The sequence below is a fragment of the Rhyacophila brunnea genome, unplaced genomic scaffold (assembly GCF_057557595.1).
Source record: "Rhyacophila brunnea isolate RB1 unplaced genomic scaffold, BYU_Rbru_1.0 scaffold_12, whole genome shotgun sequence".
Classification (NCBI taxonomy): Eukaryota; Metazoa; Arthropoda; class Insecta; order Trichoptera; family Rhyacophilidae; genus Rhyacophila; species Rhyacophila brunnea.
In genome coordinates this window covers 15,055,182-15,071,726 of record NW_028232774.1, presented here as the reverse complement: position 1 = coordinate 15,071,726, position 16,545 = coordinate 15,055,182, and the positions used below count along the sequence as shown (strand labels likewise).

The window sequence follows — 16,545 nt, the reverse complement described above, 5'->3', positions numbered from 1 at the left end:
AGATTTCTTTATATTCCGCGGTGGATATGAAATATTTGAACATGTTCGCGTATTTCTGTGCTTAATATCGTTGGAATAGTATTTTTTTAAGAATAACTTGGTATATTTTTAGAGAACATTGGGATAGAGCATTAACACTGGAGTAGAAAATTAAATACATATGAAAATAGGTACGAGTATATTAATAATTTCAAAAAAAACGACGAATAAATAGGCATAAATAACATAGTATCCACATATTAATAAAGACTACAAGTTTTTTTTAAAATATTTATTGATAGGTACTTATAAATAATATTATCCTCGCACTTACTAATTGGATTATAGAATAGTGAAAGTAAGTATGAGAAAGACTTAAGCTTTGTGAATTATATAATTTAGATTTTCTTCTTCTTCTTACTCCGTGTCCGTTTGTTACGTTCATAGATATTTGATCTCACGGACAATTCACTGGATAGTGGATACGATATAATATTTATTATAGTAATTTCAAAAACTTTTTTGATTATAACTGTATATTATAAACCTTATGGTATTTTAAAGATAGCGCATATTCAATGCATAAAAAAATGCACAGGTATTTAGATATATACCCAACTCATTTAATTGACTGTCAACACGAATTACTCTATGATTATAAAGGAGAACCTCCAATTGGTTAAATGTTATTTGAGGTGAAACAAATTAGTCAACATTATTTTAAATTACCTATATGGTTATTAGTTAATACCTACCTAATTATCAATTTTCTAATAAAAAATGTTTGCATTTGAAATATAAATAATTGACGAACCCAGTGGGGGTTGTGGATACCTACCTAAGTGAATGCCTAAGGCGCTGACATGTATGGCCCCTCTTGTGAATGTTTTTCCTATCCGATAAACGGCTAAATACAGCAATACATAGTTTAGATATTTTGAAAATCATTTAAATTGAGTGTTAAAGCAGAGTCCCAAGACATGTGTAGATACTTGACAAGTTAAGCAATAATAATTGCACATTTGTAGACCTATTTCTACAATTAAGACACAAGCCATGAAATTATTCGTGGAATTGCGTCATTAACATTTGTATAAATTTTCTTAAAGATTTTTATACTTTCCGACGAAGTGATTGCCTCGTCTGATTCATGGGAAACCGCCACTGCTATCCACATAAAGAAAAATGCACATTGCTTTAGAAAATCATACAATGAAAAAAAATGTATAAGAAAACCTCACCATTTGAAAATGTATGACTCCATTTTCTGATGCACTTCGTCTTACACAGAATCACATTTCTGCAACAACTTTTAACCTCTAATGTGCCAGAACTGAATAAGTATAAAACACAAACAAAGTCCAGGCGAAAGAATGATTAATGAGTGTTATTGCAATGATGATTTATGCTTGCATAGATCAAATATTTAGTCAGCATATTGCGTCAGGTAGGTATCTAAATAAGTACACTGACTAAGAAAAAAAAACTAATAAGAGGTATTCATTTTCTATACTGTTATTTCTTGGTGGAAAGACATTATAAGATAAATAAGTAGCATGGACAGTTGTAATATTATATGGGACGATGGAGCTAATAAAAAGTTAAAAATATAGAGACATTTTACGTTCGTGAGTTGTTGCGTCAAATTAAACAATCAAATACTTTGTTTCCATTAGTCTCCGCAATAAAAATTACAAAGTAAAATAGACTCGACGATTGTAAAAAGCATTTTGATGTGTTAGGGTGTCGTAAAAGTTATTTAATTTCGCAAAATGTTTGATCCGTTTAAAACATAAGTATCCGGAGAGCACGATGGACGCGGGGAGACGTCTTAATTTAACGAGGCGTCACTGCTTGAAAAAGCCACATTTTGATAATTTATGCTTTTGTAAGTGGCCACTAATTCGTGGGGCGAACGGGCGCATTCTCGGCGTCTCCGAGTTATTAGGAGAGCACCGTAAAAGCGGGAGGAAAAAATAAAATAATAATATTCGGGAGTTTTTCTGGCGCGCAAGTCTCGGAACTAACATAGATATCTGCATATTTATTACGCATGTGCGCCTGATACCAAAAAAATATTCTGTATTATTTATTACGTTCTCAGAATTATATATATAATAGGTAAGAAGTATTGTATAGGATTACAATTGCAAAATGAAAAGTTTAAGTAAAAATTGTATTCAGCACCATAAAGTACCTACCTATACGAAACGAACATTGTTACACTGAAAATCAATCAATCCATAATAATATAAATCGATCAAATTATACCTCCTAAATAAATTTTAAAACGGATCAACATCTTATATATCAACCTTACTGTTTGCCAATTTATGCCGAAATCCATGTGTTTAATTTTTTGCACAATAATATTGTGTAGCTATTACTACCTATAACGAGACAAACGATAATAATAAAGCAGTGGCGAAGGGTGACTTTTGGAAAGAGGTAGACTGTGAAGATCTGAGAAAAAGAGCACACTTGTCAGGTATACTTACGAGAAATAAGAAGAAAATACGATATTACAAATGAATACAGGTACACAATACAGGCATACAATACACACCAATAACAACGACACACTAAATTAATGAAATTTCTAAAACTCACTCACGACATAAAAATGAACTTAAATTAAGTATTTTTCAAAACATTTATAAGTAGGTACCTGCACATCAACAATCATAAGATGCAATTTCTTTTTATTTTTGAAAACAATCTAAGTATATTATTAATATGCGATTAAACGCCATAGAATTTTTTTTTTTTAATTATTTAAAGATTAATTATTTTGGTCGAAGTGCGGTCATGACAACAATATTATAGAGGTTTTAGACGCTGCGATAGGAGCCTACCATATTTCATACAATTCGATAGACTCACTGAAGTCACGTGACGTAAAATCCATATGAAAAAATATCACCATTTCTTGACAAATAATCCGACATTATTAAATGCAATCAAGTGATTATATAAATATCTATGTCAATATGCAATTAAAACATATTTTTTTAAAGAAGGTAGACTTAATAATAGCCTAGTATGGATTCTTCGCCAATGTAATATAGATATTGAAAATATGGGATTTTTCGACCCATTTGCTTCGATTTTCTTGACGAACATGGACGAAGAATTGATCACGTGAGTATATTTATAATGATATGATTTAGAATTATTCAAAGATACCTCCTATAAAATATTTAGAAAACAAAAATAGATACGTCACTTAGTAACGTTAGTAAAAGTAAAATATGTAGTTACCAATGTGAAATGTAGCTACCTACCAACTCTTTATCTTATAAAGTAACTATGTCGATTTGATTCACGACAACAGAAATATTATAAACCTATAACGTATTGGTCAAATAAACATTTTAGTTTTTTAATCTCAAGTGATTTTGCTATCAGAATGTGCAAAAAAATGACAGAAATTAGTATGAAAACACGATCAATAATATTATTATCAAGCAATTTTTTTTCACTACAGGGAATTTCACTATTTATTAAATATAACACGACGCCTCAAGGCATAAATAGTTAGCGAAAACGATAAATACGTGAAAAAAATAAAATAGCTGGCACATTTCAAAGATACGACTTATAAACACTATAAAAAACTACAAAATTCCATTAGGCAGCTCGGAAAGAGAAAAATTTCTCCCAGAGTCGCCCAGTGAGACGCTCTGTCACTTGACAAAGATAAATCTATCCCAAAACGTAAACACAGAAATAAAGTGCTGTACTGATTTAACCCTTTCTGTTAGCTAATGTAATTTGAAAAAATCTAAGACAAGGTATTCATGTCTGAAGAACAGGAAATCAAAATAGAGTCTTCAATAATTGGATAAACGTTAGAATAAGAATAAGAATAGGTATGGTACGTTAGTAGGTATCTACCTACCTCCCTATTCTATTTGCATACCATGTTTGATCCTAATAAGATCACGTGGGCCTCCACAGAGTACCGGTTTGTATTAACAGATTTTTGTTTTTACGAGAAATGGATGTTGCCTGCCTTGCTCAACCGATTTGGTCCATATTCTGACACAAACACAAATTGAGAAACAATATGTGTATTTGCCAGATACAGAATTCGAACCTGGGATCCACGAGTTCGGCCATCGTGGGCTATTCTATTTACAACCAAAATATCATACCATTGATTTCATAGCGCCGTATGTATGTAGTGTAAAATAAGGAAAGGGTAATATGTACCATGTGAGGATTTGTAGCTCTGTAGATCGCTGATATAAAAATATATATTTTTAAATAATGTCCTAAAATTATAATATGTAAAATAACTATGTATTGTATGAAAATCAGAGCTGGAAATGGAACCGAACACTAAAAACCTGAAAATCCCTTAAGGGCGGACGTGCTCAGCGTGGGTCAAAATGGAGCTTTTTCTTCTATTTTCAAAGCATGATCCTGGACATTCCTTAAACGTTGTAGATAATCTATTTATATAATTTTGAAGCCTTATTATCCTTTATATTTATTTTAAACATTTGATGACGGCATAAAGTATTTTTATTACATAAAATAGTATTCTTTTAAAGCTCTCGCTCTAATGTTTTAGAATATAGTCATATTTCAGTAAATAAATGTGCAGTGGTGTTAGGATTTTTTACGCTTATTAATTTTTAAACAGATTTATAAAACCGTCAGTATAATTTATGTAGACATTATTATAGTGAAATATTTACGATAAGAAATTGTATTGATAATCTCTGTGATCCCAAATTTGACAAGAATTAGGCATTTTATTATTCAAAAATGGGCAATATTAACACATTTGAAGATAATTCTAAAGATATTAATTATAAGCTATGTCTTTGACCATTCAAGTGTGATAAACATCCTATCAATAATGATTGCTTTATAATAATAATTGACCTAAGAATAAGGTAGCGTTTTTTTGCAAATACGCCATTTCTTTTGGCATTCCCCAGTGGTTAAACTACAACAAACGGCCGTAGCCATAGATTGACAAACTATAATTGAAGTAGGGAGTAAAATGATGTTAACGCGCGTGTTTGAACATGTACCGTTTAAAAAAAATAGTCCAGGATCATGCTTTGAAAATAGAACAAAAGCTCCATTTTGACCTACGCTGAGCATGTCCCCCCTTAAATATTTTATAGGTAGGTATTTTATATGTACCTAACCATTGGGCTAGATAATTAGAGGAGATCGCGTTTGTGAAAAATAGGTATGTGAGAAAGGGAAATGATACGGGTCACCATATTGCTGTGTCCTTATTATACTAGAAGGATTCTCTTCACTAATATTTAGATAACTATGTCGTGATAAAGTACATCCATTAGCGGCATTATATTTTACCGACAAATGCAACGCTAAGTGCATTCTCATAATGCACTCAACATCCCACGACAAAATCATTCAAGGATACGAATTGCATTCGAACGCATTTAATCCTGAATTCGGGGTTTTTATTTTGTTGTATTATGTTCATTTAATTAGATTTTCTTCGATAGACGCTTGTCCACAGTGTTATAAAAAATATAACCCAAGGAACTTGTATCTCGACTATTGAAGACAAACCACATAAAAGGTACTCACTAACATTTTTGTAGAGTATATACAAACAATGAATTCTAAAAAAAATCTGATTTAAAAAGCATGTGATGTGTTGTTTAAAATGATTGAAGACGTAAAAAAATCATAGAATTAATTCGTAGTATCACGCACATGATAGAGAAAAAAAGTTTTATTTAAAGAAGGCTGGTAGAAAAAATAGTGCCGGGGGGGGTCCATTTCAAAAAAGAATCCATAAAACTAATTATTATTGATTTTTAAAGGAGGCTGGAGAGGGCTGGGTATACAAAATCTATCAAATACCAATTCAGTATTCACCCATTCATCACGAGATGGGAACGGGTACATTCCCCATATCCAGACACTCCGCATTTGAGTATAGCGATAGACACATAGCCTGCAGCTATAAGAACGCTTACTCACATATGAGTTATAGCGATCTGTCGCGTCCACAAGTGGTGAACGAAGGCGCGTGGCCAAATTATCATAATTATAAGAAATTATTAGTGTTCGTTTGTGTCTTCTCTTGTAGACATGCCGCGTCAGAATATTAAAAGCAAACGTTAGATGCTCTTGATGATTGCACTAGTTCATGAATGCCACGAATTTTCCACTAACACATGCCTTGCATGTTGCAGAATGCACAGAGGAGTGAGGCCAACCAATTGAGAAGGCAGTTTGATGGCCAACCCTTGGTCATGAGGTCCTGACTAAGAAGAAGTACATAACTACCTAATATTCCATTCACCTAAATAATTCTTATTTTTTCGTTCCCGGGGTGGGACCGGATCTGCAATCCCCACACCCTGAAGTAGATAAGTAGGTAAAATTATGCAGTAAGTTTAATATAGTCGGAGGTGGGTAGATATATAACAGTGGCGAATGGTTTTTTGGAAAGAGGTAGGCTGTGGAGAAAGCACACTTGTTAGATATATTTACCGAAAGTAAGAAGATATTCCGACATTACTACTGATGAATAGGTACACAAAAATCGATGAAATTTCAAAAGCTGACTGATGGTATAAAATTAAGCAATTAATTTGAATTATGTATTTTCCTAAACATTTATAAACGGAAGATACCAATTTATAATTTAACGCGTAAAACTAGACACTTTAAAACACTTCTATGTTTAAAACACAGACTTATGTAGGTACAATATCAGATTTCAACTGACATAACTGACTGAATAAATTGTTTTAGTCTATGAATGAACCAACTGATGAACAAAAATCACGAGATAAATTATTTTATATTTTTAACAATAATCAATATTTATATGTGATTGAATCCCATAGAAATTATTTTTTTAAATTATCTTAATTATTTTGAATAAATTTGAACTTACGTAATATTTAAGTGCTCCTTAAATAGCTAACCGATTTGTATGAGCCGCCGCAGACGTCTTGAAATTATGAGAAATAAACTTCATATAAAAAAAAATTCGATTCACGCGAATATAATCCATACAATATGTGAAGCGAAACGAGATGTCGCCTATTTTTTGTGAAAATTTCGAGACATGCCATAAATGGTGCTTATTGAAATATGGGAAAAGATCGTAAAATTATTATGACAATTATACGATAGATGTCGTTGGGCATATTTGATATATTATTATGTGATTATATTATTTAATATGTCAATATAAAATTAAATAATATTTTTCTTAAGAAGGTAGGCTTTAAATAATCGCCTAGTATGGAGTCTTCACCACTGATACTTATGTACGCAGGGGGTAAGTACATATTATTGTATATAAAGTTATTTAACTGGTTACCGAAGCATTACTAATTAAAATAAATTTGAATAAAAAGAGGCATCTGTAACTCAGTAAATCATAAAACTGTGTAGCTTAAAAACCCATTAAAACAACCTGATGAAAATTATAATGTTATTAAAAATGGAAGCATGGGACTTCCTACTTAATTCAAATAAATGGAACACATTATTAATATTTATATTGTATAAAATTATAAACTTATACTAAGTTGGTAGGTGGATTTTGGATGTTTTAGGTCCAATTAAAAATGTTCGCTTAATCTTTGATCTAAAGTACCCACATAGGTATGAAATTTAAATAATTTACGACGATTCACATAGAGTTGAACGATACATTGCGCCATTCCATGAAGAAACAAAATAAATCTTATTTCAAATGAAAAATACATTATATTGTTATGTATTTCTAAGAAGAAGTAGTATTCAACGAAACATATAAGCAGTTGTTAATTTAACATTCATGAATAGAGCATGTAGATACGAAATATCAATTAATATGTAGATAGGAACTTTAACTATATTACATATAATGTCTGGATTTATTCCAGATTATGCAGCCTTAGTAACCCTCTAAGCCCTACGGATTTATTTGTATGTGTGTATTAATAAATGCGTTTAATAAGAAATGAAAAAATATAATTAATATTAAATTCTACAGGTTATTAAAAGGTTTGTCGATAGATATTTCGGTTGTAACACCATTATCAAGACTATTCAGATAGGCCGTTTGCCTTTGCTTAAATACTATACGTATAGATAGAGTATAGTATTTAAGCATAGTATTTAAGTATAGATAGTATAGAAGTATAGATAGGCATAGTATAGTATTTAAGTATAGATACGTATAGATAGAGTATAGTATTTAAGCAAAGGCAAACGGCCTATTTGAATAGTCTTGATAATGGTGTTACAACCGAAATAGCTATCGACAAAACTTTTAAAAAACCTGTAGAATTCAATATTAATTATATTTTCATGTCATGTAAAATGGAATTCTACCAAGTAAATGCCAACTCAATTATTGCGTTTAATGATGAAACAGACGTTTTTCCAGCTGGCCTAGGCTTCACTCGGAAATAATATATAATTCCAATTCTATGGATACTACATCTTGATTTATGTAGTTTATTACTTTAAAAGTATGTGGGTGTTATGGATATATTGTAGTTACTTGTTATGAACTGACAGTTCACTTCTTGGAAAAGTAAAAACCACAGAACAGTTCCGAGTTCCCTGGTAGAAACTAAAAGAATCAATATACGAAGGTGTTTGTTTATCTCACAGAGGCGCGTCCCTTCACACTCGACCGCGTGCGCAGGGAGGTTTCTCGTTTGAAGTCGAGTTGCTTATACGCGTAGCACTACACTATGTGTTGTATATTATTCTACGTCTGGAAAATATTTGGTAAAACACGTACTTAATCTAATAAACTTAATTTATTTTTATGTTTTCCTAAATTTGTCAGCGAAATTATTAGAGTAATTAGACCATTGTACCGTTGCTTATTTACGCATCTCGGAAACAACTAAGCAATCTCGAGAAGCTGACAAAGTCCTGCACTACATGGGCACAGTTTTTCACTTACCTACTAAATATTTTTTCGATTTGTAGGCATTAATTAGGAACTAAGGTACAATGATAAATATTCATACAGTTCAGTAAAGCCTGGTACGCATTAGCGAGTCGTATCTGTAACCGTTCCTCACGTTCCTGATATAACCAACCATAATTGCGAACTAATTATTATCTGGCGTCCATACTACATAGTTAGACACTATATCTGCTACGGTCACAGTTATGGCTCCCAAATGAGTACCTACCCGGCTTAAGCGGTGAAAAAGTATGTACGTACCTACCTACTGTCAAACACATCACGTTAAGTAGGTACCTACTGTGATCGTCATAATAATAGATACCTACGTAAGACGAGTGTAGCGATGTATTGTTGTAATCGTGATTAATTACCTATTGACCAAAGCAGAGCCAGTTTAAGTTTTGTTTGAAATTCGCGCATTTTGGCACACATTGTGCTTGCCTTTTTCGACATGCTATATCTACTGCTAAAGCTAGAGGATGTGTTTTTTAATCGTGCTAAGAAGAATTCAATTAAAAATGTAACTTCCCCAGGTTCGTTTTTTGGGCGTTGTAATCTCGAGCCCCTTTCAATAGTTAAGTAAAATAATCCATAATCGTTTTTCCTAACTACCATATAAATGTGGTTTTTCGAATGTGTAAATTAATATCAAAATAAATGTGCCTGATTGGAACCGACAGTACATAAAGTACCTACCTAAATACCTTTTATCAATCGTTTATCGTAAATTAGTTACCCAGTGTGACAGTACATTGCATTTACTTAACATTTAATTGACCTATTTTTGATACCTATTTTTTTGTAATTGGTCACATTGGTGGAGTCGTGCTGCAGTCGAAAGTACACCAATGCTAAACCATACATGCACAATACCAATGTGCAATTTACTGGATAAGACGCAACTGTACTTTGCGTAACTTTGCTGTAACTATGTGGCGCGTATTGACTACAGAATTCAACTCGTGTGGGGCAGGCCTATGAATGATAAAATATTAATATGTAAATGTGTGTAATATGTTTCAGTAGCGGCCATCCATCGAGATAATGCGAAACGAATCTGCATTTTAATTACGATACACTGGAATAAACACGAAAATTCTCAGGGCGGCATAATGCTTTATGTATGATCGGAAAATAACTCATTCTCAGTTACAAAAGTATAGTAGGTAATACATATACGAAATTGGTGGCTGGTTTTTTTATAACTGTAGTAATAATGTAGACAATATTATTATGTATGTATGTGTGTAACGTTGGTGTTAGTATGTAACAGTGATTTAAAACCATTGTAACGCGAACTGAATTCGGTGACGAACAAAATTGTCGCACAGAAAAACGTGTATCTCGTTAAATTTTCTTATATTACCGATATCAAAAACTTTAAGCATAACATTTTGTATGCCATATTAGGTATAAGTAGATAATGCTTTCACATACCTAAATATATCTACCGACTATTTTAAGCTTAAAGACAGCGTATCTCAGTAATGATACATTATTCAAGTGGGTATCTCTAGAAGGCAGGCGCGTACACAAGGAAAGGTTTTGGGTTCCGGCACCCCCACCTTATGAAAAAAACTAATTAGGTACCTATAACTATAAATAATATACTAGGTAGGTACATCGTAATTTTGGTCAAGACCGTTGAAATATTCCGGCCTGGAATGTCTCATAGACAAGCTAGGACAAACGGACACTAATGATCTTAATAATTACAACAGTAAGGCCACGCGACTTCCATAACCACTTGTGGTTGCAACGGGTCGGAATAATTAGTTATAGCTGCAGTTTAGGTATTCATAGCCTAGACTCATAGTGCAGAGTATCTGGGTAAGGGGTATGGACCCGGATAAGTAAGGGTTCACGGTTGAAGCGACGAGGAGCTTTACTTAAGTAATAGTCGAGATAAATGCGGTAGTCAGTGGCATCTGATAGATTTGGTTAACGTCCCCGGGTCCCCACCTAATCGAGCGTAATTACTAAGTAATTAAGTACCCACAGTGAGGAATCGAATTATACTTACTTAATCTTATGATTTTCATGCAAAAGGATAGCTTCTAAAATGTAGGCAGGATAATCAAGGCGGTGGGTTAGTTATCAATAGTTTATAATCAATATTATTTCAAACAAAACTACCTACCTAATTATTTAAAAAAAAACGTTGCATGAAATAAAATGGAGATCGAAAAAAAACGTTTCAAAGCTCTGACGTAGACTTGTCTATGGGCGGGCGCTCGCAATGTAGAGGTGGAAGAGGCGATCGATAGACCCGCCCATTGAAAGCTACCCATCGCACTCTGGCTTGCGATAAAAAGCTCGGAGGAGGAGCTTAAAAGCGCCGCGCTACGTCAAACAGAAAAACCGGTTGTTAGTTATAGGCGGACCGCGACTCACACAATACCGACATTCAGTACAAAAAATCGCGAAAACATAAACAAAAAAACGCCACAAAATGAACGGGGAGTTAAAATATTATACGTAAAGAAAAAATAAATAAAAAATTGTCAGCTGAACTAAGGCCGTAACATGTTGGTCCCACCGGACATGATGGCGGCGCAGTCCAAAATGCTCTACCAAATAAACAAATACTACGCCGAAAGGGTGCAAACCAGAATGGGACAAATCTCGAAAACAATAAGAGACGTCTGTAAAGTTGTTCAAGACGTTTTAAAGGAAGTCGAAGTGCAAGAACCCAGATTTATATCCTCATTAACAGAGTGCAACGGTAAATACGAAGGTCTTGAAGTCATCTCTCCTGGAGAATTCGAAGTCGTATTGTATCTGAATCAAATGGGAGTGTTTAATTTTGTGGACGATGGATCATTGCCAGGATGCGCTGTCCTGAAACTCAGCGACGGAAGAAAGCGATCGATGTCACTGTGGGTAGAGTTTATAACGGCTTCTGGATATTTGTCAGCACGGAAGATTCGATCCAGATTTCAAACACTGGTAGCGCAAGCCTGTGATAAATGCTCATACAGAGATTCAGTTAAAATGATAGCAGATACAACAGAAGTTAAGCTGAGAATAAGAGAAAGGTACGTCGTACAGATTACGCCAGCTTTTAAATGTTCAGGAGTTTGGCCGAGATCAGCGGCGCATTGGCCAATTCCTCATATTCCTTGGCCACATCCGAATCTCGTCGCTGAAGTGAAGACAGAAGGTTTCGACTTATTGTCAAAAGAATGTATTGCTTTACAAGGAAAGCAATCAGCTATGGAAGGAGACGCTTGGGTTTTGTCGTTTTTGGAAGCGGAAAACAGGTTACTGCAGGGTGGATGTAGAAGAAGGTGTTTAAGTATTTTAAAAACGCTACGAGACAGACATCTGGAATTACCTGGAACACCTGTGACCAGTTATCACATGAAGACTTTACTGCTGTACGAATGCGAGAAGCATCCAAGAGAGTTAGAGTGGGACGAGGCAAGTCTCGGAGACAGGATCAATGGAATATTTCTGCAGCTCATATCTTGTCTTCAGTGTAGACGGTGTCCTCACTACTTCTTGCCCAACTTGGATTTATTTAAAGGAAAATCTCCAAGTGCGCTGGAAAATGCAGCTAAACAAGTGTGGAGGCTAACAAGGGAAATGTTAACTAATACAAGATCTCTAGAAAAGCTATAAGTAAAATTGTGATTGGTAAATGATGAATAGAAAGCTTTGCAGTTATACTTACACCATTGTTATACAGTTAGTAATTATTAGTGGTGCTTTATTTAAAAGTTGTGTGATTAATTTATTGTTTAAGTATGCAGATCTCTTATTTACTCATGTGATTATAGAAAGCTTTTTATCTCTAGAAAATAAGAATAGAATAGAATGATTTAAGAAAAATCAATAAAATATGTGTATACGAAAACTAAGTCATTAAAAAACTATGTTATTCATTATTAATTAAAAGAATATGTAGGATATTGGTATGCGTAATTTAAATTTAGTTAATATATTATACCTACTTATCTACCACCTGAACCTTTTTAAGTATGTAGGTAAATACCTGTCCTCCATACCTACAAATTTAATGATTGTTTTAAAAAAATTACAAACTCTGTGAATCAGTTACTTATTTAAAGTTAACTATTTTCTATTAAAGGTAAATACATTTTACCGTCGGCCGAATAAATGAGCAATCAAATCGTGTCTTCTATTAATGAAAATATAATCTTTAAGTCTACTACCCTACCTAAACAAAAATAAGGAAACATTAGTTTGCCAGATCAATTTTAATAAACAATGTGTTATTTAGGTTGTTAAATTAATAGTACCGAATAAGTAAATACTTGGGTATTTGAAGTTAAAAATTAACCGACTAAATATCTTCCGATTTAACTTATACCTAAACTATTATACAAATATCTACTGTTTATATGTTTTTGATATTATTGTTTTAATATTTCCAATATTATGTGATCATATTTTATATACTTAATTATTGTTAATTAATAAGACTGCTCGTTTAAAAATAAAGAAAACAATGTTTCTTTTCAAAGAAACCCTTAATTTTTGTTTTTATAAATATCCTCACACAAACTTATGATTTATTAAGTACAATATTTAACGAAAATGTATAAAAAAAACACTTGAAATGTACAACTTGTCAAAAAATAGACACACATATTATAAGGTATTCAAAGAAAATTGACCGTCGCTGAAAATTGAACGCACACAAAATGTACCTAATAAGAGGCCATCCATGGACTGAAAGCGTATGCGGTTTAGATCCGTGTGCCATACTAAACTTATGATTTTTGTTCATGAAAATATATTTTCACTAAATATGTAAGTGTAAGTGTACGGTATAAATGGATACGATCAGATGCTTATAATATACTTTGTGGAAATATATTTCCATGACCAGAAAAGATAAGCTTAGGATAGCACACGGTTCGAAACCGCATACGGTTTCAGTCCATGGATGGCCTATAACCTATCATTTTATCTATTTAAATAACACTACATAATTAGAGGATGTTTTTTAAAACCATATTTTGACAACTTTATGGTTGCTATATTATTCAGGAATAATCCTGCATCTAGGTAGGTACCGTTAAAGCCTAACTCTCTTACGGTGTTAACTCAATTTATGCAAATTATACAAAGCAATCTATACACGAGTAGGTACGTACTTATTAAGTATCTAAAGTTTTATATGCATGATATGATAATACCTATATTTTAATTTTCTACAACACCTAAGTACCGTAATAGGTATCTACGGTTTGTGAATAAGTTTGTACATCTGTTTGTACTTGCAATTATTGAACGAAAACCATAAATAACAATATTTAGGTATATCCATCGATGCACACAATAATTGGTTTTGTAAAAATCGATCCAAAAAATAAATAGATATAAATGTTGGTATTTATTTTTATAATACAGGTAACCTAAGTGTAGGTAGGTAATGGAATAATTATGGGTGCATATAATTCAGTGGCTAACCTACGTACCTACGTATCTAGTAGGTATCTACTCATGTCTTATAATATGCTACTCATATAATCACGATATGGTTAAAAGTTTTATATCAGCTAAATATTTCTGACAGCCAATGCCAAGAAGCAAAATCAGTCTACGTTGAATCGTGGCATAGTATGTACCTATCTATCTACCAACATACCAATGTATGTAGGTACTTAGTACTTACCGACCCGTAGGCCACAGAGGCGAAACAAGGTAATAAAAAAAATGTACCTACCCACCGATTGATTAATGTATCATATAGGTACATACGTAATTTATAGTAGCAGAATATCTGTGTAGGTATTATTAAAAAAATGTGTTCATTGATTTAATCATTGTTTTTTGTATAAAAAGTAAGTTTTTACTAATAAATAGTCAATTGGGAAGTAGGTACTTATTAGTGGTTAACCTTTATACCTACTATTATAATTTATACAGTACTGAAATTGGGCCTAGTGGTTTGTTCTAGTGTTAAAATAAATAATTATGGTAAGTAGGTACCCAGTGCATATCTAAGTAAGGTCAGCAACTACAAGCTAGCCTTTCTATCTAAGTAGTCGATTTGAAATTGTCAACAAATTCAAAATTCAAAATTCTAAGTTTCTATTAGGTACCTACAGCTAAAAGGATTAAAAATATCGAACTATTGTTATGTAGGTAGATATCAATGGCATGTGGTTTAATAATTAATTAAAGATATGTACAGTATGTAGATGAGAAGCATCCTCAGAAATAATCGATAAAGTAGGTAGGTACTGTGTACCTAATACTATTTAGGTATTATGCTATCGAATCGTAGATAAATTATAGGTAATTCGGTAGGTACTCAACTTCATTTCATTTAAAATTGTTATATGTACCTAACCTTCTACTTTTATTAAAATATATATTTTTAGAATAGTAGAATACATAGTACCTATCATAGCTAAAAACACCAATATGTAGGTACCTAGCTACTAGGTATTGGACGCTCGTCAAGATTCAATTATGTAATTATAAATCCGTTTACCTAGTTAAAACTATGTAGGAAAAAGTAGGTAATTTCTCGGTATATAAGACATACTTATGTACCCACTTATATTTTTAACAGAATCACTACAGGTAAAAATCACTAAAATAAGGTAGAAGATGGCTATACAGCAGAACTTGGTGTTCTCACATTAGCGTACTGAGTATCATCACCACAGAATGGAGAATTTTCAATTCCGTGCTATCTATACATACCCAATAGGTACATACATAAACAAATATTTTTTCAACAGCAAAATGGGAAAATACAATTCAGCTCTGTCTAAATAAACGTTGGTATTGAAAAGATCGACGGCAGGTCACGTTGACAGCGCGATAGGCGGCGTCTTTGTCTTTTCAAAGCCGAGGAAGACAGGAGAATCGAGGAGATAGCATCTCTTCTTCTTAGCTATATTTGAAAGGCATACTACCGGCTGCTGCTCGTTCTTGACTCTTGCATGCAATGAAAATGGAAGGCAAGACATGCGTGGTGTTCAGGACGGGCTGGCAAGCGTGATTGACTATTATTTATTGCATGATTATTATACAGGATTCAAATAAGGGTTGGGACAATAGTTGATTTATAATATCGATCTTCTAATGAAATTTATACCTAAGAATACTATAAACATACTTAATTGGAGTATGTTTAATGTATATCTATCTAAGATACCTAAGTATTAAATTTTTGTAAGGCTTACAGGTTCCTACGTTTTTATAAATATAGTTATGAAAGGCCAACGTAGTAGGTATATAAATACGTAGTACCTACCTTCTGAATTTACCATTAGGATTCAAGATAAACTGAGGTAATGAAAATCAGGGACATTGTTTACTTAAAACTATGGTAATGAAAACGGAAGGTACTTAACTTTTTTTAAATTATCTAATACTCTTCTTAATTATTAATAACTCAATGATGTAATAAAATAGGTTGCAAAAGAAAAGACATGCCAAAAAATCGCTGATTACAATAAGCTACGTACTAATTAATGACTGCCGTAAAATTGAGGTAAAAAACTGAAAAGTGGTCACTACTGATGGGAACAGGTGGAGAGAATTGTTGAGAGGGATTCAGGACCCATCCAGGGTTGACTCGTTCCTGATTAAGGTGAGGTAGTAGGAAGGTAATTAATCTCTTCATGTTAAAAGAAAGTCAT

At 32.8% G+C, this 16,545-nt stretch overlaps 2 protein-coding genes across 5 annotated transcripts in view; one reads left to right on the top strand and one right to left on the bottom strand.

Annotated features, from left to right (window-relative positions):
* The window catches only part of rg (A kinase anchor protein rugose), a 684,927-nt gene that overhangs the window by 145,588 nt on the left and 522,794 nt on the right, over positions 1–16,545 (bottom strand). The gene's annotated exons all lie outside the window — the stretch shown is intronic.
* On the top strand, positions 11,291–13,406 carry LOC147077815 (protein mab-21). Its single transcript, XM_085940142.1, has one exon. It carries the CDS (start codon positions 11,441–11,443, stop codon positions 12,536–12,538), a length of 1,098 nt encoding a protein of 365 aa, XP_085796268.1. The 5' UTR covers positions 11,291–11,440; the 3' UTR covers positions 12,539–13,406.

What these genes read in the sequence shown, in the direction of transcription:
- LOC147077815 (XM_085940142.1), top strand. Translation starts at nt 11,441, where the DNA reads ATGTTGGTCCCACCGGACATGATGGCGGCGCAGTCCAAAATGCTCTAC.